This window comes from Barbus barbus (genome assembly GCF_936440315.1).
Source record: "Barbus barbus genome assembly, chromosome: 16".
Lineage (NCBI taxonomy): Eukaryota > Metazoa > Chordata > Actinopteri > Cypriniformes > Cyprinidae > Barbus > Barbus barbus.
The window spans coordinates 18,683,086-18,707,135 of NC_136744.1; the positions used below are offsets into that span (position 1 = coordinate 18,683,086).

General features: G+C 36.7%; 3 protein-coding genes across 3 annotated transcripts; 1 reads left to right on the forward strand and 2 right to left on the reverse strand.

Moving 5' to 3' along the window:
* Nucleotides 1-861: 861 nt before the first annotated feature.
* Nucleotides 862-2,406, reverse strand: LOC306882047 (putative vesicular acetylcholine transporter-A; the record flags this gene model as incomplete). The annotated part of the gene is made up of 1 exon (XM_079436480.1): nt 862-2,406. The coding sequence occupies one exon, from the start codon at nt 2,404-2,406 to the stop codon at nt 862-864; it is 1,545 nt and encodes a 514-aa protein (XP_079292606.1).
* A 6,615-nt stretch (nt 2,407-9,021) lies between these two features.
* Nucleotides 9,022-18,010, reverse strand: LOC306882130 (RPE-retinal G protein-coupled receptor-like). Its single transcript, XM_079436613.1, has 7 exons — nt 17,562-18,010; nt 17,148-17,304; nt 15,719-15,840; nt 13,073-13,226; nt 12,716-12,833; nt 11,938-12,051; nt 9,022-10,865 (listed from the first exon to the last, which is right to left on the reverse strand). Exons 1-7 carry the CDS (start codon nt 17,638-17,640, stop codon nt 10,722-10,724), a joined length of 888 nt encoding a protein of 295 aa, XP_079292739.1. The 5' UTR covers nt 17,641-18,010; the 3' UTR covers nt 9,022-10,721.
* A 2,121-nt stretch (nt 18,011-20,131) lies between these two features.
* Nucleotides 20,132-24,026, forward strand: LOC306882902 (leucine-rich repeat, immunoglobulin-like domain and transmembrane domain-containing protein 1). Its single transcript, XM_079437896.1, has 4 exons — nt 20,132-20,369; nt 20,814-21,274; nt 21,689-21,994; nt 22,164-24,026. The coding sequence occupies exons 1-4, from the start codon at nt 20,248-20,250 to the stop codon at nt 23,204-23,206; spliced, it is 1,932 nt and encodes a 643-aa protein (XP_079294022.1). The 5' UTR covers nt 20,132-20,247; the 3' UTR covers nt 23,207-24,026.
* Nucleotides 24,027-24,050: the final 24 nt, after the last annotated feature.

The following is a 24,050-nucleotide window of genomic DNA, read 5'->3' on the forward strand; positions in this document are numbered from 1 at the left end:
TATTTGTAACTATGTCCTGTTTATGCGTACTATTTCTTTTTTATGAATAATTTCGTTTTTTTTTTAGTTTTGTTGGCTCTTTGATGCACTAAAACTAAATAAACGCACAAGTTTTGCATACCGCGGTATTGCATTGCGTTGAACATTAATTTCTATTTTATAAATATCAATAATTACTCATTGCCTTTTTAAGAAAAATTACATTCAAAACGAGAGTAATTAACATTTCAATGCTTATATAGATGAATGTGTCTGTTTAAAGCGTGTAGATAGATGTCGGTTGTGTAAGTCACAGAAACAGCGCACAACACGGCGTTTCACATATTTTCTTTTAATTATGTACATTTGATATGCACATATGTACACCATTATATTCCATAATATACAGTAATGCATTCCAGAAATACACCCTAAACATTTAATACTTGAAACAGACACTGAAAAGGTAGGATTTACACCAGTTCCATCATTTTTTTTCTTTGAAGGTGTCAGGTGACATTTTGCATATTATTTGTAACAGCACAAAATCGGCGGATTAACTTCAACGAAGGCCAATTTAATACGTACAAGCATCTTCATATTTAATATGTTTGCACCATATTTATATCCCTGAATACAATTTAATACAGCGGAATACTATACAGTGAAATAATTTTTTCTTACACTTCTTCTATTGGAGAAAAAAAAATATTGAGCTAATCATTTCATTAAATAGATTAAATCATTGTAAATTTGTATGCCGTTCACCAACAGTTTTCTTCGGAACAATGAGTAACATGTAAATGAGTGAATGAAAAACATTTATATTCAGCAGAGGTTTCAACAGGATTGTAACAGATGAACTAGGACGGACGACTCAGGTTATATGTATTCTGGCTCAGACGTCTCTTCTTCAGAGAATGGCTTTGATTGTCCAGCAAATGTCCCGTTCTCGTCGATGGGCACGCAGTTACCGGATGAACTGTAGCCGTGCTTCTTTCTTTGGCGTTCCTCCATTCTGATGGTGTCGTACAGACCTGTGGCTCCCTCCTCCAGTAACATGTTTCTCTCAGAGTGAGATGGTTTCATGAAGCACACATTGCGCAGGAGAAGCAGGGCTGGTGCGTAAAGTACGTTCGCCAAACCCATGCCCAGATTAAGCTGCACAAAACCAAGATCGTGCACTATTTTACCGGCCGCGATGGGACCCAGCGCGTAGGCAACACAGTAGGAGATGTCTGCAATAGCGTATACACTACCGTACACAGACACGTGACGGACGTCTACGAGAAAAGCGAGCGTGGGTAATAAAGCTGTGTCTACCAGTGCAATACCGAAACAAATGCCACACAGGGGGATTATCAACTGCTCAAAGTTTTTGCAAGCCGGCACAATGCAAGAGCTGGCACCAATGATGACCATGCCAAGCGCCCCATAAAACCACTGCAAGTGTGGATACTGTGCTGCCAGCTTGACAGTGATATAAACACCTAATACGTGAGGGAAAAAGGCCGGGAGCCAGGTGAGCCCAATCTCCCACTGGGATGAATCCATGGTCTCCTCCATCCAGTTGGCGATGGTGGGCTCCAGGAAGGCAAGGGGGATGTTACATGTGGTCAAAGCTCCTGCCACAACTGCTATGTAGGGATCAATCATTAGTGTGTAAATTGGGGTGCCAACTGGCATATTCTCTCTAGTCCTACTGGAAAAGGGCTTGAGGACAGTCAAGCATAGTATACCATCTGCCAAACATATACAGGCGAGCACAAGGAACGGCACGCGTTTGCCCGCGAACTCGTACAGTACCCCTCCGAACGGGGGCGCCGCCAGGCTTCCGAACGAGATGAACGCGAGGGCAATGCCCAGCGCGCGGCTTCTCTCTCCCTCCTCAGTGAACTTGTCTGCGATCATGGCAATCCCAGAAGTATCTGCGAACGCCGAGCCGAGCCCTTGCAGACTGCGCGCGGCGAACAGAGTCGCGTAGTTCTCGGCGAAGGTAAAAATGCACGTCGAGACGAACATGATACTGAGTCCAATTAAAAGTGGGATGTCATAGCCGACTCGGTCTATGAAAGTTCCGGTAAAAGGATTGACAATGAGCTGCAAAATGGCTTTTGAGGCGAAAAGCACGCCGATCTGCAGATCAAAGTTCTCGTTTTGCGTGATGTTAGTTGAAGAATTACCCGTTACATGATGCGCCTGCTCTGATTCGCTCTCTAAGCGCGCTAAATAATCGGGCACAATTGGCACGATGACCATGTAAAGCATATTGTCTAGAAGAAGTGCCACACATACAATGACTAAAATAATCCTTCTTTGTCGCTCGGGGTTCTGGATCGCAGTTCCTAACTGTTTAGTTCTTTCCCCCATCTCTGATAGTTTAACGGCGGCGGTTTGCGCCAAGCCACCCGATTCCTCCGTAGCCATGATCCACACTTTGGTCGGTTCTAAGCAAAAGACTCTAACTCTCTTCTACGCTGTGCTTTTCTCCCACAGAAAGTCTGCGCACATTGGATTGTCCAGCACTCCCTGAATAGCGAAGCCTCGGCGCGCGGACCAACTTTTCCTGCTTTACCTTGCAGTCCTTCGTTGCGCGTGCATTTCCTCTCTCGCGACTGCTGTCAGGCAGTGTTGTTTCATCGTATTCGGGTGAGGACGCCGAGTCAAAAACTCACAGTCAGGTCAAAAATTCGCCTTCTTGGTTTTCTCCTTCTTCACGCTGTCATTGTAGTAGGACGCACGGAGCGCGAATGCGCACGAATAGATGAATTCACCTGTAGCGTGATGTCATCATTTCTCCTCAGCTGCCTTCTTATTGATGCCACCCAATGCAGATGCGCTTACATGTTGATTCCATTGGAATCGCTCCTCTTTTTTTCCCAAGGATGTGACGCACTGTTTGCTACCCCCTCAAGTGGTCCCCCCAACCAGCTGGGTCTTTTATGCTCATTTAACACGTCAAGCCCCCACCCAGTAACGCCAGGCTGTGCTTTGCTTTATAACTTCCAAATACTGTAACTGCTTAGGACCACAAACCTTAAGTCACCGAGCTCGACAGATATGCTGTCTGCGAGGAAGATGCCTTCCAGTGCTATTCTAGTTGTTCTGTAAGAACTCACTTACTCACTGAGAACTTAATGATCGCCGTTATTTGTTTTTGAAAAAGACGCCATGAGCTTTCATTTGTTTGAATAAACACAGGCCTACTTTCGAAAGTTGTGTTAGTAAACAGTACTTGCGCTCTACGCGTGTTTCTTTTTTCAAGACAGGTTGCATTATTCTCCGACGGTTATTGCTTACATTTCAAAATATGTTTTTAGGTTTCAGTTCGACGGAAAGAGGGAAAGAAAAAAAATGAAAATACAAAATTACGCACACAATGTGTAATCTACCCCCTACACCTACTGCGTAATTTAACTAAAGTGGAATAATTGCTATGTAATTATATAATGCAAGGTTAAAATGGGTTTAATTTGTTTGATCAAATGTTTTTATGATGAGAAACTCAAAATTATAATTTTTTGTTATTCTCTACATCTTACATCTTTATAAGAGAAAAGGCATTTTATTAACAAAATAGCAGCACTTTTCCATTTGATACATTTTATGTATTGTATAAAAATCAGTTTATAGAATTTCAGCACCACTGCTGGTTGGACAGCTCCTCGTCCTTTAAAGAAAAGATTGATCAGCTGTAAAGTGTGAAGATTTGTACAGAAGCTTTCAAGGTAGCAGTGACAGGAATAAACACTGTCATTTTTAAAGATTTGTTTTTCCTTGCCGTTGACTGACAGCCAGGATCAGTGATTTTAGTGATAGTGTAACGCCATCTGCTGTGCAAACCCGCCAGCGAGCTCGGTTTGGCGTTTCCTGCCTGGTGAAGAACAATAATTGGGCGTTAGTGACATCTAGTGGTTTGTTTGATATACTGCAGCGGGTCAAACCTATGCCAAATGGTGAATCTGGACATTGTCTTTCAGTATATCACAGACAAAATATTGTTGCTTGATGGCTTGTGATAAAAACTTAACTTTAAAACCTACTGAAATCGCTAGCAAAAAACAAACAAACAAACAAACTGTTGTTAATTCTTGTTAGTGTTCTTGTTAAAGAATGACCAAATTCCAAAAATTAAGTACTTGTAATTAGATTGTTACATTTTAAAATACTTGTGATCAAACTACACTTACTTTTTTATTGATTACATGATTACACATTATTCATATGAAATGATTAAAAATGTATTTATTCTGCCTAATTCTTTATTTTCATCTTTTTAAAATGTTCTGCTCTAAAATAGCATACCACTTACAGTATATACATTCAGAAAGTCTTTCAGTTTTGTAGACATTCACACAAAGACCAGTCACTAGTCAAGTAGCTATAATTTCACAGAAAATTGAGATTTACAAAAATCCTTTCAATTTAGTGCATTACAGCATTGCATGTCTTTGAACGTTAGATGACATGTAGGCCTAGTATGGTAAACCATGCATTTAATCCATCCAAATTCACACATACACACACACACACACAGCAGTGAGTTGTGAACACACATGCCATTTTTGCTGCAGCGCCTGGGGAGCAGTTGAGTGTTTGGTGCATGCCTTGCTCAAGGGCTCCTCAGTCGTGTGTACTGAGAGTAGAAGAGAGCCCCCACCTACATTTCCTGCCAGTACTGAGCATCGAACCTGGCAACCTTCGGATTACAACTCTTACTCCTAACCATTAGGCCACAACTCCCCCCAATACTTCCCTTTGAAAGCCTTTCATCTTTCAAACACATTAAAATATACACAGTCATGTTATTTTTATTTACATATTAGGTTGGGATTCCGAAACTTACTTTTCATATATTTACTTAATAAAAAATTTACGACCTTAAAATTTAAGTATATAAAAATATATTAAGTAACATATTTGCATATTCATGGTTCTCTGACTAGTTAATGGCCACATGACAGGTAAACAAAATATTTGATCTGTTTATTAAGTGTTATATTTGCTGTTATTTTTAAATTATTTATTTTAATTTTACATATTTATGATTTAATTAATTATTTGGCTTTAAATTCAATTAAATTCACGTCTAGTTAGAATGTCCTAGATAGCAAAAATTAAGCATTTAAAACTGTTATATTGAGTTTTTATCTACTGAAAGTTTTTTTTTTTTTAAAGAGCTGAATATGCTGTTAAACAACAGTACAAACAATTGAATGCTCTCTATATTTTTTTATCCCTCACAGCTTCATTTTCATTCCTGCAAACATTAAATAACAAGCTATCCTGATTAAGGTCTGTAGGTATACAAATCAACAATTAATTAAATGATGTTGTATTAACTTCTACCACAAGATGGCCATAGTAGGTCGTACATATATAAATATATATATATATATATATAAAGTATATAATTTTCATAAAAATATCCCATTAAAAACAATTTAACACAGTCTGCAAACACTCCTTCTAATGTACCTGATTTTTAAAGCTATATAAATGTTGGATTTTATTCTATAGACAAAGTGGCATAATTGCACTATGATAAAATCATAAACAAACCCTCACAACAAAGAAAATGAATAATAATAATAAGCCTTTGCATCACATGATGTTGTGCATTTATTCATGGCATGTAGTGCCCTACATAATATGCATTCAAATGGTCTGTTTCCCCCTGGGAGCTGTTGTTTTCATGTGTTCTTTCTGTCTTCCTCTCGCTCTCTTTTTAATCCCTCACTCTACAGCCTGTCTTTGCAGCCTATTCATTCACTGGAAATAATATGGTTTTAATTCCTTGCATTGGCTTGGCGTGAAGCACATACGTCATATCCCCAATCCCTCCTCCTCCTCTTCTTCACTGGATTCGGATCAAAATTTGTGTGTTATTCCAGCCTGAACTCCATTCTGATCTGATCTGAAATCATGGGAAACAAGTTCACCATGTAATCTTCTGTGCTAAAAAGTATTAATTCTTGATGTCTGTGTTTTAAGTTGAAGCAATCATGGTTAAACTCCAAATTTATTGGCTTTGAAAGCTCTGTAATAAGCTGGAGGCTGTCTTTTATTTCAGTGTTTTAACACTTAGATATTTGCTCTGATTGTATTCTTCTGTTGACAGATATTCACCGAATCACTGAATCTGGTGAAACACATTTTTCCAAGTCATCTTCTTGAGCCTTGTTCAACATTTGTGCTTATCAGGTGGCACGTTCTGAGCGAATTTCATTTGTGGTTGATCTTTTAATCTGTTTCTGTACTGAAACCGAATCTGGTAGAAAGAAGTACATTTTTCATACTGGCCACATTTGTGTTCATACACTGATTACTGTATGTTTGATTTTCTGTTTACATGCACATACTGTATAGTATGAAAATACAGTGTTTGACATCAAACCGTGTGTTCTTGTCATGCCAAGTAACAAATCACAGACCTGCTGCACATGTGGACTTGAAAAATGCAGGAAAAAAATTATTTAAAAATGTTTAATCCATGTGCCTGAGCGAATCATAAACAAAAGGTTTAAGCTAACCTTGTTGAGAAAATACAATTTCATTAATGGAGGCTGGCTCAGAAAACAGCCAAGCTAGTCACTTGTAAAATTAACCCAAGCTAAGAAATCGTTACACATCATCAGCTCTTTATTTCTCTTTATGTTAACAGGCAGTTTCACATTTAAAAAGTCCTGTTTCCAGATTGGGGATCTATTGTGTGTGACACACAAAACTTTGGAGCAATTGAGACTCCTTTTTCTTTGAGGAATCTGTGGTTCCCATTGTCCACTAGTCATTGTGACAGACTTTAAAAATATTGAATACAAAATACATTTCCTCAAAGACTCCAGAGTTCTTATTACAATGTAAATTCATTGTTAATGAAATAAATTCAACTCAATTATAATTTTTTTTTTGTCTCTGGCTTGCTGCTTAAAGATTAGATGTTATTACATCATTACATTGAATTGGCTCAAGTTATTACTTATATTAATATTTACATTTAGTCAATTAGCAGAAGCTTTTATCCAAAGCGCCTTACAAATGAGGCAATAGAGTCAATCAAACCAGCAAAAGAGCAATATGATGTTAGTTCTGTGACTAGTCCTAGTTAGTCTAACGCAGTACACATAGCAAGGTGTTTTTTTTTTGTTTTGTTTTTTGTAATAATAACAAATAAAAAGAAAACAAGTAAACATCATAGAAAAAGAATAGAGAATGCTAATGTTAGAGGGTCAATTTTATGGGATGAAGAAAGACAAAAAACCTAAAAGAAACCTAGAAATGTTCAAATAAATATGCATTTGAGATACTAAAACTGAAATAAAATGTATATTTAAGCTTCATATAGAAATTGAAACAATTAAATAATAAAAATGACAAAATCACTTAGAATTTCTCAATTGTAAATTAAAATTAAAACTGAAAATGTAAACAAAAGCTAATTCAAAACATTAATAAATACTATGAAAATATATAGCTAGTATTTAAATAATCCACTAACAGTGTTTATTTATGTACTAATTAATTCTTGATATCCTGGTTTTTACTGTCTTTTTTTAAGGTCAGATCAAATTGCTACAAAAGTCATGTAGGCAATATGCATATATCCCTTTTCATTCCACAGTATAGTTAATATGACTTTAGCGCTTTAAATGACTGAGAACACAACGCTCTCTAAAGAGCAATGACGCACACATCAGTAATCCAGATTACACTATGTCCATAATCCTTTAAAATACAATTTCTTAAAAAAAAAAAACCCACCAAAAATGCTTTTTGACTGTTTTGTCTAATTGTTCAAACATTTATTTAATGTTTATGAGCACACAGTAGCACAAATCCCCAATATCCCAATATGTTTGGTGCTAAATGGAGCTCGCTTTCATCATTTTTCCACTGGTGTTGTGTTGACTATCACTCGTTGTGAAAACGCTGCCAGCATGAACTGCCAGTTCTTTTGTAGTGACAGACTGCTTCCCATTTACATTTGCGTAATGATTGCATAATCTGCTTCAAATGCTGTTTAATCAAATAAAAAAATACATGAATTCTGGCAGCCATTTTGACCTTTCCCTCTGCTCTTGAACCTTTGGACATCTGATCGTAATATTGTGACTGATTACTCTGGATTGCAAGGCAGCAGATCAGACACTCTCGATGTCAGTACAATGTGTTATATGTTATAAACTGACTACACATCAAAGAACTGTTTGTATCTCATAGTGACATCACGTGTGATTTATATCAAAGCAAATCCACTTGGATTTCACAAAGCCGTGGGCCATTCGTGTTGGGATACAGGCGATATTTTGAAGAGTCTTTGCTTTTTGTTTGGTACAAGTATTCCAAGTATGAAAATAGATTTCAAAAGTTTGGACAATTAATTCCATATTTATGCCAGTTATGGATTGGTTTACCTCTGTAAAACCACTGTAAATGCCAGTGGTATGTTTCAAAATTTATGAGTTTTGTGACTTTTTGTGACCGCTTCACAAATTTGCCGCATTTTTAGATGACATCTGGAATGATGATTTAGGGTATTTTAAAAATATTGTTTTATTTTTAAAATCATTCTTTCCATGCACCAAAATCTTTTTAGTGGTATGCAAATAGTGGCCAAAATGAATCGTTTGTAAAGTATGCTTTTAGTTATTTATTCTTAGTTTGAATTGTGTGGATTTCTGAATGCAGGATCATTAAAATATTAGAAATAAGCAGTCGTATGTAAGTAATATAAATATCAATATACGCAGAAGCTAAAGCCATCTCTTATGTCAGCAGTGATGTGACCTCAAAGAAAGCAGCAAAAAAAAACACTAATGGGGCCATATGAAGTACAAATTAAGAAAAAGTGAAGTAAGATGTAAACCATCTTGGGTTAAGTTACTTTTAAGTACAAATGTAAAAATAATAACATTTAAAAAATGCATAGAGATGCTGACCAGTGTAATATTTGCTTTTTGGGAAGTTTGGGAATGAACATCTTCGCAGTTCTCCAGTCCACTAAAATATTCAGTGGTCCAGAGAACACAGTTAAGACATAATAAAGAGTAGCCACCGATGTTTATTTCACTCTTGTGCATCTTGGCTGAGATATACACATCATATGTTGCTGACAAGACATCCACTGAACATCATTCACAGGTTAATGAAAGTGCACTTGAGGAAGTCAAGCTTAAACGGACACAAGAGCTTTTAAAGACTAATTAGGTTGAAGCATTACAAGCGACACATGAACCACTGCAGAGACATTATGTGTCAGACTACACAGTTGTACATATCTATCATTTGTTCATTAGCATGTCACATACACAAACATTGTGGTACAGAAAAGTATATCTTTCATAAGCATCCTTATGTTTAATAGTTGATACTACTGTGTATTTTTGAAAATTGTATTTATATATTTTATGTTCTACTTCTATCTATCCACTAAAAAACTTGTTTTGCATTATGTCAGCATATTATATACTTTTTTTATTGTGTATTTACAAGTATTGTATATTTGTATTGAGTATGTGTTTTTTGGTACAAATGTGTAAAAAGAGTGACCTTTTGTCTGTTTGTCGTTGCATGCATTGTAGTCTGTAAAAAAAATACAATTCTGAAAAAAAACTAGAAATATGCACATTTTATGCAATTTCTAGCAAAATTACTTGGCATTACATGCTACTTTGGCTTGTGAAATGCATTCTCTTCATTGAACATTACCATTTATGTATGTAGTAATGATATTTCTGTTATGCACAAAGTGAAATTATATTTTTAATACTTTTAATTAAAAACATGAAACACATTTTTGTTACCTGACAATTTTTTTTTTCCCTTACGGTGTACAAAATACCAACATAAAAATGATTTGGAATTCATTAATTATTTTTCAGATGCCAGAATGATTCATGTTAAAACAGACAGAATCTGCAGAGGGAAAACGAGATCACCAGTCTGAACATTTCCAATCGCAGTGAGTCTCGTGCATAATCTTTTTCTTTTGACTAATCTTGTGCACTGGGGAATGTGTTTTCATGAAAAGCACCGTTGTTTCTGGGATTAGAAAATGTTGCTTGCCTAATTCTGTCTCATAAGCTTGATGTAGACCTTTATCTCATAGCAAATGATTTCCCTATGTGCAAAATAAAGTACACTTTATTTCCTTGGTGTGCCAAATTGTACATTCTGGTTAACATGAAATAAATTAATATACTGTAGAGATGGTAAAAAGTATTGCTAGCAGTAAATTATTTTTTTTTTTGTAATGGCTACATTTTCACTAATTGTAACATTTAAAAGCCAGCTTTAATGTACAGTGTAACGGCACTTATATGCAATGAAATATCTTTGAAAGTTCACCCACAACCTCAAAATATAGGTTACATGGTTCCTGATTGTGTTTCCTTTCAGAACTGCATACATGGAAGCAGCTTAACCCTTATTAAATGATGGCCACAAATTCTCTTCTTAAAAGTGCTTTGCAACGATACGGATAAAATTGGACCCTGTTCTGTAACATTTCCATTAGGAGCAGCTTATGTGCTTTGTCAAAATATCAGTTTAAGAAATTTTATTACTTGCTGAAATCTATATTAAATATAAAAGACCAAACTACCACAAACACAGACTCAACTCTCATGTCCACAAACACTCAACAAAAATACAACAAGGATGATATAAGCACACAATTCCAATCAGCAAGTGTCATACCTGTTAGAAACTACCAGGACATTAACTGTTATCACATTCTTAGTTTATTTGGTCTTGTTCTCAATAGCAGAAGTCTCAATCTTTTGGCCAGTGAGCAACTGCCAGATTCCTCCTCTGTAGTTCTCATTTCCAAGGGAGTAAACAAAGACGTTGAAAGTAGGTGATGTCTTAGCCAAAATGGGTGCAATCTGTAAGAATAAGTTCAGAACAGATTCATTTTATGCACACAGTATTGAATAAATAGTTTAACAGAAATGTGTAAACAGTTACTGTTTACACTACAGTCTCCAAATGTATTTGATCAAAAATCCAGTAAAATGTAAAACAACTAGTTTCTCTTTGAATTTGTTCTAAAATGTAATGTATTCCTGTAATAGCAAAGTTGAATTTTCAGCAGCCATTACTCCAGTCATCAGTGTCACATGATCCTTCAGAAATCATGTTGATTTGGTGCTCAAGTAACCGGAAAAAAAAAACAAAAAAACTTTTTGGTCCATATATATTTGGACACAGGCACAATTTTGATTGTTTTAGCTGCTGCCCAAAACATATTCAAGTTACTGTTATATCATGAATATGGGCTTAAAATGCACACTCTGAGAGTTCCAGGCTTAAGGCAGTCATTGCCTGCAAAGGATTCTCAATAAAATAGTAAAAATGAACATTTATGATTATATTTATTTGTCCAATTACATTTGAGCCCCTGAAAATGGGGGGGACTGTGCATAAAAATGGTTGTAATGCCTAAGTATTTTATGTAATATTTTTGTTCAACCCCTTGAATTAAAGCTTAAATTCTGGACTTCAATTTCATCTTGATTGTTTTATTTTTAATTCTGTTCTGGTGGCATAATGATGCCAAAAAGATGAAAATTGTGTCAATGTCCAAATATATGGACCTAACTGTATATATAAAATCAGTGTAAGAATTGGATGTGTCATGTATTAATTTCGTAAAAAAAAAAAAGAAGAAATAAAAATGAGTGACTGAATGGTAGTGTGTTTTTATTTGAGGATTACCATAACCTGTATGACTTTTTATTTTCTTCTGTGGAACACAAATTGAAAATTTGATCAGGTATTGTTTTTTTTCCAATGTTGTTTTGGAACCCACTGACTTTCAGTGTATACACAAAACCAAACTTTACTGTATCTTCTATTGTGTTCTACAGAAGACAGAAGACATAAAGGTAGGTAAATGATTCATGTTGGTATGATCTTCTTTGGGTGTCTGCTGTGCTTCAAACATGATTTCCTCACCATTCTCAGTTTAGGAGAGACAAGGGTTGCGTTCTCCACAGCAGCATAGTAAGCCAGGATACCATAGGGGCCCCAGCAAAACAGCATGGTCTTCAGAGGAGTGCCACAGTTGAACTGCACATAGAGAGCAAGCAGGAGATTTAGTCTTAGTTGGATTTCTAAGTCACATGCTGCAGATTTAACTTTGATGTAAGATATACACCATTAAACATTCTACTTTTCTGATGAGCGAACAAACACAAAGCACACACACGCACAAAAAGAGTTAATTAGAATAAATGTCATAAACTCAATCAGGCTTGAGGGCTCAACAAAGACATAATAAAATGACCTACATACTACAGACTGTAGTACTTATGTGCACTACTGAGAAAAACAAAACAAACTTAAAGTGATTCTGTGCTAGTATTATTATTATTATATTTCAGCTTTATTCCATTTAACTAAATGTTTTTAATAGTTTTAGTTTCAGTTAAGGATAATAACCCTGTTCTGTGGTTGTCTTAACTGTCTGTAAGGAAATCCTCTTCCTTTTCAGTCACTTTGGTATTGGTGTGCATGCAAGTTTTTTGTGTTACATAATAGTTCTGTCCTAGAGAAGAGTTCAGTAGCTGTTGCAGAGATGCCTTTGTGCTCCCAGGCAAAACGTTTCTTTGACCTATTCAAACCCTGTGAATAACAGTCTTATGCAATGTGAGGGGAAATGTATACTCTGTTCCTTTCATGCACCCTTTGGTCTCACATGTCAAATTCTAATATGGTACAGAGGATACTTTACCTTGGCTTGGCCAGTCTTCTTGAATTTCCTATCAATGGACTGATAGGAAGACAGCACAACAAACATCTGAATGCCCATGTTGAAGATGGACATGGGGATCAAGTAAGACACATAATTCCTGTGTAAAAGGACAGACACAATTACATTATAGGTCTTATTTCACAGTGAACAGATTTACAAGGAAATGAGTCATGTGACCTCTCCATGACCCTAATATTGCTTTTTATGTGGGTCAGAACTCACATTTGAATATATGGGTCAATATGTGACTGAAGCGGACACTGGTGAGCAATGTCTTATGTTATAATATACAAAATGACGTGAATTATGAATGTAGTAATTAACGGTGCATCTTACCTGTCACCCTTGCTGTAGTCCAGTGTGCAGCATGTCCTCAGGGGCTCGTAGTCATACTCTCCCCAGCCAATCAGAGGCATGGCGGCCCAGAAGGCAGTGAAGAGCCAGATGAAGATAACCAGGGTGATGGCACTGCTCCACTGCAGCTTTGTCCCTAATATCACAAGGTATTACGGTTGCACTTTAGTTTACAGTATGTGAACTTACATGTACTTACAGTGTACTTATAATGTACCTACCTAAGAAAGTACTGGTAATATAAGGTAGCTACATGGGGTAGGTTCAGGGTTAGTACCTAGTTATTGTAATTACTATTATATTATAATACTACAATAATACAAGTTATACTGTTTAATAAATATAAATTTACTAAATAGACAGTGCTGGTATCATAACTGATTTTTCAGCAGCCAGTAATCCAGACTTTAGTGTCACATTCTTAAATCATTCTACATTCTTAAAAACTAAGATTCTTTACTAGCATCTGTAGTTCCACGAAGAACCTTTAACATATAAAAAAGGTCTCTTGAGGTCATAGGCGCTGATTTATATTTCTGCCGGTGGGTGCTCAATCCCCCACCCCCCCAACGTGCATTTATTTAATTTTTTTATATAGAAAACACATTTTCACCACTGTTTCCATGACTAAATAATAACTGGGCTACATTATCATACACATACGTAACAAATGTAATATCTTCAAATATTTCATTCTCATTACTCAATGTACAAAATAGTATACAAAATTTATCTTGCAAATACATATTTAGTAACCAAATAATACACACATTCTTTCTATGAGGGCTGCGCTTCACTAAATAAAATGATTTAATAAATACATGTTTACAATAAGCACTTATTTGCATGTACACAGGACAAAGTTTGAGGGCACACACGTAGGCTAATATCTGAGGGAGCGCAGAGCCATGATCACTATATGAGAGAGCAAGCCAAGAGATTCGTGCTGGCACCCTCTCAATTAAAATAATGCTCTCTTGACATTTGCCATTAAAATAACGTTAAAAAAGCCTCAAATTAACTACGAAAATAAGAATAAAGTCATACAAGCTGCAATTCAGTTCTTATTGGTTAAAATGATCGGCGCCTATGCTTGAGGCTATAAAAATGTTCATACTAACAAAAAAATGGTTATTTTAAGAACTGTTTACAGAAGAGTACACTGTAAAAAATGGAATGGGCTATTTACTTAAAAATATTATGGTAACAATATTACACTTAATATTTTTGAGTAGTTTTTACAACTTGATTTTTTAATGGAATCTACCTGAAAAAATCATGTAAAATCTCCTAAATTAATTAATCTATGACACAATGAATTTATTATAATTAGTGAAATGTGCTCATTTATTTTAAGTTGATTCTCAAAATTTGAGTTATTGTTGACTGAGTTATTTTGTACATTTAAAAGACTGTATACAGCCAAACAGCTCAAGTAGGAAACTACTTGAGAAATACTGGAAAGTACTGCACTAGCACAAGAAAAGCTACTGCTCATTGAACAAGGTTTGATGCCTTAGAGGTGTAGTATCCAGAACCATATGCGCTACTCTTCTGCACAATGGTAACTATTGCACTGTACAATGGAATCTTCAATGTAACATAAACTCTTTCAAATGTCAAACATAACTGAACATTAAACATTAATAGATGTTTCCCTTCACTCAAAAACACATAAAATAGCATTTAATTTCAAAATTCACTCTCCATCCAGCTATATGCAAAGCATGCTGGGAACTAACAATCACCTCTAAAATAAAACTGCAAAATTGAGCTAATTCTCTTAAAATAAACAGGTAGCCTTCTTTCCTTTTTTTTTTTAGTTTAATCAGTTCCTCAATTCAAGCCTCAAAACTGCTGAAGATTCCTTTAAAAAAAAATGAGGAAAACACATCTCTTGGTTTTATTAGTAAAAAGTCCTCAATATTTTCTACACAACACTGAATCACAATTTCTTTAATGAAATATACACACTATTTTAAAGTATCACCTTAATTTTTTTAATGAAAATTACAAGACCCATGATTCATTTTTTACAGTGTAGTTCTTATATGGAATCTTTACAAATGCCTCTTTCTACTTTTAAAACCATTTTTTTTTATATTAGTGTAATATTATGATATGGTGCACAAAAAATATTTGCTGAATAAAAGTATTAATCTATTAAAAAAGATATTGTTTTTGAATGTTTTTGAGTTTTGAATGGTTGTGTATGTTTTTGTAACAGAATTTACATTTTACATTTACATTTTACACACCATAACATATAAATACACTGCAAGAAAACACTATGTGTTTGTTTTTTCAACCGTTTTGCTATCGTTCCTGCATAAAGCGCATCCTATTGAGGCTATGCATATCCACAAAGTAAGACACATGACCCTCTTTTCTTTTTTTACCTAAACATGACTTTTACACTCCACGATGCTCTGTGTTCAGATGTTAGTTTAAAATGGCTATTCACTGAGATTCTGAAAAGAATGGCCTTTGGTGAAGCCTATGTGCCTATACGTGCCTTCAGCAGGTGATCTTGGCAACATGGGTGGGTTGATCTAGAACAAAGCATGTCAAATATCCTGCTGATATGGTAAGAAGCATCTCGTTCTTTCTATTACTTTTGTTACTCACTTGTGCAGTACTGGTGGTATCTGTCCCAAGCAATGGCTGCAATAAACTGGATGCTGGCAAGAGCAGTCATAAAGCCCTGGAATCCATGGGTTTGGCATCCATCTGATCCATAAGGCCAGTATCTGGAGTTTCAAGAAGATAAAGTATTTAAAAAAATCAAAGTTTGCTGGTTGATGTTCATAGCTTATGTTGTTTATCTGTATTAATTAGTGCTGGGCAACGATTAATCGCATCCAAAATAAACGTTTTTGTTTATATATGTGTGTGTACACTGTGTATATTTATTATGTATATGTTAAGACACACACATACAGTATATATTTTAAAAATATTTACTTGTATATATTTATATTCATATAATTTATATTAAAAAGAAATATATTTAATATATAAACATATATTAACACATTTTTCTTAAATATATACATGCATGTGTGTATATTTATACATACATAATAAATATACACAGTACAAACACATATATAAACAAAAACTTTTATTTTGGATGCGATTAATCGTGATTAATTATTGCCCAGGACTAGTATTAATAGTTTTAAATTAATAGTCACGTGCTATATATTTTTCTCAATGACACATTTTTCTAAATAGTTTCCTCTATTTTGAATTTGATCACATCCTTGCTTGTATCAGTAAAAATTGAAATCTAACATATTGGTGTTTTAGAACATGGTAGCTGGTTTCTAACCCAAACTGCTCATTAGCTGGCTACAGTTTTCCAAAAAACAGCTGATTTGTTGCACTAGCTAATGACCAACTTGGAAAACTAATGACTAACAGTTGGAAACCAACTACCATGCTGGATTTTCCAACAATGAATTCCTACTTACAATCAATCAATCAGTCAATCAATAATAGTTTCCCAGCCTGGCCAAGCTGGTGATGTCAGAAGGGATAACTCCCAAAACTTCTCTAAAACCAGCCAACAAACCAGTCCGACCAGATCAGGGAGACCAGCTAAAACAAGAAAATCACCTTATATTTTCTTTAGCAGGGATGTGATTAAAATACACATTTCGTCACACAGACAGTAAAAAAAAATATCATGCACACCCAAATATCCCTCTAAAGCAGGCTTTCTCAACCCTGGTCCTCAAGGGCCACTGTGCTGCAAATTTTAGCTCCAACCCTAATCAAACACACCTGAACCAGCTAATTAAGCTGTTCAGGATTACTAGTAAGCTACAGGCAGGTACATTTGATCAAGGTTGGAGCAAAACTCTGCAGGACAGTTGCCCTCCAGGACCAGGGTTCAGAACCCCTGCTCTAAAGTAACGGCTGCACTTTAGTCATTCATTACGAAAAAAGGCCCCTCTTACATCACAGCTGTATTTACATACACAGCCGTGACGCAGCGTCGCCTCTAGGGGTTCCGTCAACATCACCAACACACAAACGTGCGCGTGCTCACCTCAGAAAACTGGAGAAGGCAGCAACAGTGGCGTTCATAGAAATACCCATATCTGCCATGGCCAGACTGAACACGAGAAAATTACTTGGGGTCCGTAATTCTCTTATTTTAAGAAAAGCAACAACGGTAACAGCATTCAGGAAGAACCCGAGGAGACCTTCAGAGGACACAGAAAACGTGTGAACATTCAGAGCTTCTCGAGACCACAAAAACACAGCGGTTACACAACAGTAACACACATTCATTGACAGGTTTCTGACAGACAGTTAAATCACCGCTATGTGTTTGTTTTTTCAACCGTTTTGCTATCGTTCCTGGATAAAGCGCATCCTATTGAGGCTATGCATATCCACAAAGTAAGACACGCGATCCTCTTTTTTTTTTTTTTTTTTTTTACCTAAACATGACTCTTACCCTCCACGAGTAGACAAGATCCTAGGGAGAACACATCAAACTCGGAGAATCCTTCCGGTAATGGATACGACGTCACCATTTTGAACGCAATTCTGATACCAAACTGTGCAGAATGACAGTCCGCTCGCGCGCGCTATGTGCCTCAGTGTGTTCAATCGAAGCCTTCTTTTAAAGGAGCATTTCACGTGAAAAAGCATGAACGTAATTATGTAAAGCCCTCTCCCTCTGCCTCAATCCGCACAAGAATGTCTTAATGAATATAACAACTCCTACCACTGACCCCTAATACGTATTTACACAGGGCGACTGTAAATCGCTCATTCAGTTAGACAACAAGCCTTTGTGTGTCGGACGCTTGAGCGCTCTGATGATAAGACCGAGGTGGATGGGAACCAGTCCAGTCTGTGCCAATCCAGTGCGTCGTGTTCTGTTGTCGAGCTGTCACTCCTGACACTAACGGACACTGGATACCAGACGGTTTGCATAGGGATGATTAGAGAAACTGTTTACAATGACTTTTCTCAATTGTAGGAGACGTTGTGGTTTGGAGAAATAGAATAGATCTTCAGACACAATAGAGAGAGAAAATGACAATGTATTCACAAATAGATTAGTTGTTGTTCTGAGATATAATTTTAGTTTGGCTACATTTACAACATTAAGCCTTTACATCCTATACAGTCCCAATCGTAAGATGTGTTCGGTGCTGAAATAGAAACATTTTGAATATATTTAGACAAAATAGCCAATCCGAATTGCATTTATTAAAAAGCCCTTTGTTTCCTGATTGCATTATTCATACAGGAGTAAAAGCCAAATAATAAGTTACAAAGAGTAACACTGATACACTAACCTACTTTCATCAGGTAAGATTTAACCACATCTTCAATCATCAGTGTTTTATCACAAGAAGTCATGTGTATTTCCACATACAGGGACTTACATATACAATGTATAATTTCTGAGAATTTAGGGCTTATCATACCATACATATCCTAAACAAGACTCATATTGTTCAGTCAAGTACCTCAGTAAAGATTATGAGGTTATGAAATATCATTTACATGTTAAAAAATGCCTATAGTCGTATGACCATTCAAAACCCTTTTTTTCACTCAAATTTCCACACCTCTGTAAAGTAAAAGATTTGTTTGGTTTTGCTAAAGTAGATTAGTTGCCTTACATGAATGTAACAAAACTTTAAGAAAAGTAGGTACTGAGCTCACTGCAGTTTTAAGCTTTTACTGAATTCTATATACTTTATAACTGTGACACTCACAAAAAGATCTTTAGAGGAATAATGTGACCTTAATAATAATGATGTGTGTGTGAGAAGTTTAGGAAGTCAGAGGTTAAAACATTAGAAAACATTAACTGATATTACAATAATTTATTGCACATTTTTCAAAACAAACAAATAGTTAAAAATGAATTATTTAAAATTATAAATAACATTTTGCAGATTTTTTTTTTCTTGCCTTAAGCTAATGGCAGAGTAGGGAAATTCTGTTTTATATTTTCAACTTGGCACTAAAGAACAGATGACCTGGTTCCAAGGTTCAACCCATGTTGTGTTTACATACCTACAGTAGCAAAAACAAATAGGCTTCTGGCAAAAATAACTCAGTCTCATTAAACAGAGACACGCCATACCAGTTTTATACCAAATAAATATTTACATGTAACCCTTTCAGAAAGAAAATGTGTTGAAAGTTTTAACTGCTCTGCATTTTGCACTTATTCCAGAAACTCAAGAAAGATTTTGAAATATTCATTATCATTCCTGCACTTTTCTCGTTTACTGTTTTGAGCTCATGATGTTAAAATATGTATTTATTCATTTTTCTTACATTGGCTTGTATCTGTCTATTAAGAACATAATAAATAACAACAATTAATAACATGGTATTTATAAACCCTAACAACAGGCTCTTATGAAGAGCAAGCTGCCTGTCAGCCGAGGCCTAACAGGATTACATGAAGGAAAATATTTTAAAAATCCTATCGGACACGCCACTCAACGATAGCTGTGCAGAAACTTGGATGTCCTTAGTCTGGCAACTCTCATGCTGATGATACAGTGCACATTAATTATTACAAGGAAGAATCGATAAACTAGTTATATATATGGCAAATATGGAAATATTATTTACAACATAGAAAAATATTGTTTTATTTTATTTAACAGATGTTGAAACAAATTCTTTCAACGCTCCCTGGTCTCTCCTATGTTCAGAGCAAGAATACCTAGGCGATAGTGACTGGTACAGCCAGAACAGACCAGCTTCCAAAAGTATCATCAGCTCTTACACAATCTAGAAGTGATGCAACAAATGTCATTGTTTGGCTGTTAGGCAGAGAGAGGATGGTTTGAAAGAGAGCTGGATGGGGGATGGGCAATAAACATTATGACCATTTCATAAATATTTCCTCCCTATAATTAACAGCTGTATATCTGTGTAGCCTATCAGATTCCAAGATGCATACGCATCTAAATGAAAATAACGCGCGTGCTTTCGCTAATCCTCATCTGTCCTTTTTATCTGCTGGACTTGTAGCCGTCAGATCACTATGGGCAATCGGAGCAGAGCGACGATGACATGCTGGTTATTTTCCCCATAATTGCAAGTGCATGGTTTTTCATTAAAACTACGTTCGGCGGTGTTTTGTTGACACGAGTAGCGAAATGTCTCTTACTGTCTTTTTGGGTCTCCTACTGGCATCTGGCGGCTTTCCACTTGTTCGGAGCACCTGCCCTTCCCAATGCAGCTGCTTTTATCATAACCTGAGTGATGGATCAAGAGCCAGGTGAGTCTGTGTTTTATGATCTCAACTGTATTTAATTCATGCAATGCATTTTTCCCCACTTGAAATGTGTTGCACTTGTGCCTTTTTGATTTTTGCATATTTCACATTCATTACATTACATAGGCTACATATTGTAGTCCACACAGAAGGTATTTATTTATTCTTATTTTAGTATCTCTTAGAGTTTTAAAATACGGGAGTCTATTCAGTCTATTTTTTCAGTCAATTCAATCAAGAAAACATGATCTTTCCTTTTCATTGCGCAATATGGGTACATTTTGACGCAAATAATGACTTTTGATTTGTGATTTTTAGTATTTTTTAATTTTTTTAACAAGCATTTGTAGCGTCAGTCAAAGACCGCTGGTTTTAAAGATTCGTGTGCGCTTGCTTTCAAACCCCCTAATTATAGCTCTTTATTCTTGTTTCGAATGCGTTTTGCAGGAGCGTGATTTGCAACGATCCCGAGATTTCCCTGGTGCCCGCCACTTTCCCAGGCGACACCTCGAAACTTCGGATTGAAAAGACAGCCATCAAGAGGATCCCGAGCGAGGCTTTTAGCTACCTCTCTAACTTAGAATTCCTGTGGATGTCTTTTAACGTTTTGTCCTCTCTCAACTCGGACAGCTTTCGGGGTTTGTATAGTTTAGAGGAACTAAGGCTCGATGGAAATTCGCTCACTTCGTTTCCGTGGGAATCCCTCATGGACATGCCCAGTCTGAGGCTACTCGATATACACAACAACCAGCTGTCCTCAGTACCATCTGAGGCTGCTCCCTACATGAAAAATTTAACCTACCTGGATTTATCCAGCAATAATCTGCTGACAGTGCCATCTGAGGTCCTCAATACTTGGCTGACAGTCAAACCCATCCAGGGAGCAGAAAGTTCGAAAATTATTCTTGGTAATTTTTTTCTTTGCCTTCTTTTCTTAATTTAATATAATTGAGGTTATTGTATATTTTGTATATTTAAGTATTTATATAGATTATTTTTCAGTTTTTCTTCTTAAAATTTTCCTGTTTAATTCATTGTTACTTGCCTTTTCTTCTTCTCAATTATTTGTGAAATTTACTTGCACTTTCTGACAGAAAATTATTTCAAAGTAAATCCTGCACCATTTTTTTTCAGTGTATATATATATTTTTATATAAATACATTTGAAAAATATATGAAATACAAAAAAAAATCTCTTAATTTCTTAAGAAACCTTTTAGAGGAAATGCGCTCACAATTATAACTTTTTATTACAATCATAAAGGTTTTCTTAATTTAAGAGTTTTGATGTAACTTGTCACTGATCATTTGTTTTGCCCCAGGTCTTCATGACAACCCTTGGTTGTGCGATTGTCGATTATACGACCTGGTCGAGTTCCAAAAGTCTCCCAGTCTGTCGGTGGCTTTCATTGACACAAGGCTCAGGTGTGCAGATCCAGAGAGCCTCTCTGGAGTTCTGTTTAGTGGTGCTGAGCTCCGGCGCTGCCAGGGGCCTCGTGTCCACACAGCCGTAGCCCGGGTGAGAAGCGCAGTGGGCAACAATGTCTTGCTGCGATGTGGAACCATTGGGGTTCCCATCCCCGAGCTGGCCTGGAGAAGGGCAGATGGGAAGCCACTGAATAGGACAGGTGAGTCAGCACAGTGGCGGCGGCTAAGCAGCATAAGCCAGAAATGCTAATGCACAGTGATTTCACTGCTGGCGCGGACACAACAACTGTGATTACACAATACTAATTAGTTCTTGCATTTTGAGCAAATGTACTCAATCGTTCTGCCTTTTTCCTTTAAATTTTGCAGCTCAACTGGAGAATTCGAAGGAGGGAATCGTTTGGTCTATTTTAAGCGTGCCTGCAGTGTCCTTTCGTGACACGGGTAAATACATCTGCAAAGCATCAAATTATGCAGGGAGTGCAGAAGCAGTTATTTCTTTGATCATAAGTGACGCCCCAAAAGCTGAGAATCCGACTGTGGATCCAAAAACCAAAGTAAAGTCCAAGAAGCCCAACCCAATAGTCAAGGCAGCCTATCAAGAAAAACACATCGCCACATATGTTTCCCCAACTCCCAACATTGCGCTACCACTTGGTGCCACCGTGAGCTACAGAGGCCCATATCCAGGAATGGAGAGCGACAATGCCGCTAACAGTCGGACGAATACCCAAACAGCCAGTCCCGACGGGTTCCTAGAGACCAATCTGAGCAACCTGGCCGCAAACACATCCTCGCTGCAGCAAGACCCCGACAGGGTTGTGCGCGCTGTAAAAGTGATTGGCGATACGGACTACACTGTGTGTCTGAACTGGAGGGCACCGACCGCCAAGAACACAACCGCTTTTAGCGTCCTTTACGCTGTGTTTGGTGAGAGGGATATGCGCAGAATTAATGTCAGTCCTGGCAACAACCGGATCCTCATTGAGGGACTGGTTCCAAAAACCAAATACATCGCCTGCGTGTGCGTCAAGGGGCTGATCCCCAAAAAGGAGCAGTGTGTAATCTTCTCAACAGATGCAGCAGCAAGCGCTAATGGAACCCAAAAGCTCATTAATGTAGTAGTAATCACGGTTGCCTGCGTGATAGCCGTGCCTCTGACTGTGATCGTGTGCTGCGGGGCACTTAAGAGGAAAATAAAGAAGTTTCTGGGCAAAAAGTCCAAAGACATTCAGGACTCGTATGTTACGTTTGAGACTCTGTCTCCTAGCACCAAGGCCAAAGGCTTGGAAGGGGAATATCTCAACAGACTGAATGCAGAGGAGTCCAACAGACTGCTGTCGGCCCGGTCCAGCCTAGACTCGGAGTCCACGGCTAAGATTGAGGGACAGCCCAACGAATACTTCTGCTGACAATATCCCTCAGCCACAATTCCACCACGCAGCCACCACAGTATCCAGGCCCAGCCACAGTACCTGAGTGCACATAACCTGTACCAGCAGTACATGACTGGCCATCCGTGAAGAAACCTCAGGATACTTAGCATAAGTAACAAAGTGCAGAAGTGAAGACTTTTATGCTGTCTTGGTAAAGTTGCTCTTTGTTGCTGTGCTTTTGGACTTGGTTCTAAACTAAGCCTTTGGCTGGTGGTGGGGTTGTGGCTGAGCAATCCCAGGAACATATAGATATGTACTTTTACCCCTTTAGACTAGGAGGAACTGATTCAAAGGGAAGTGTTCATATGAATTCTTGTTTATTTGTATATGTGGGGAAAAAAATCTGTTAATATGTAATAATACTATTATTATGTAAGGAATTGGGGATTCATTTTCACAGTTTGTTCATACTACACATACTCTTCTAACAAAAATGAATGAGTCCAGTGTAACACTGTAATGGAAACAAATCAGTTGGGATTTTCATTTGTGCAGAAACAGCTTTAACTTAGAAATTGGAAGTAAGCTTCTTAAACAGCAAGTAACACATTGAATTGAATTAAATTTTGGAATAGAAAGACAAAAATAATATTTTCTCATAATCCATACTGATAATCTTTATAACTTTAAAAAACATTTTTTACAGTGTATGCACCAACATTGTCATCATGTATGTGAAATTATTTCTGTTTGTTTAACATGTGAAACTTGTGCCACCTAAACCATTCATAATTTTTGTGTCCCAGGTTGCTTAGTACCCATTCATGCTTCAAAATAAATTTTGTATATATATTTTAAAAACGTGTTACATTTACTTTGT

What these genes read in the sequence shown, in the direction of transcription:
- LOC306882130 (XM_079436613.1), bottom strand. Translation starts at nt 17,640, where the DNA reads ATGGTGACGTCGTATCCATTACCGGAAGGATTCTCCGAGTTTGATGTG. An exon ending in ATACCACCAGTACTGCACAA is followed by an intron (nt 13,227 to 15,718) that starts GTGAGTAACAAA and finishes TTGTGATATTAG; the next exon opens with GGACAAAGCTGCAGTGGAGC. An exon ending in AGAAGACTGGCCAAGCCAAG is followed by an intron (nt 12,052 to 12,715) that starts GTAAAGTATCCT and finishes CTCTATGTGCAG; the next exon opens with TTCAACTGTGGCACTCCTCT.
- LOC306882902 (XM_079437896.1), top strand. Translation starts at nt 20,248, where the DNA reads ATGTCTCTTACTGTCTTTTTGGGTCTCCTACTGGCATCTGGCGGCTTT. An exon ending in AGTGATGGATCAAGAGCCAG is followed by an intron (nt 20,370 to 20,813) that starts GTGAGTCTGTGT and finishes TGCGTTTTGCAG; the next exon opens with GAGCGTGATTTGCAACGATC. An exon ending in GAAGCCACTGAATAGGACAG is followed by an intron (nt 21,995 to 22,163) that starts GTGAGTCAGCAC and finishes TAAATTTTGCAG; the next exon opens with CTCAACTGGAGAATTCGAAG.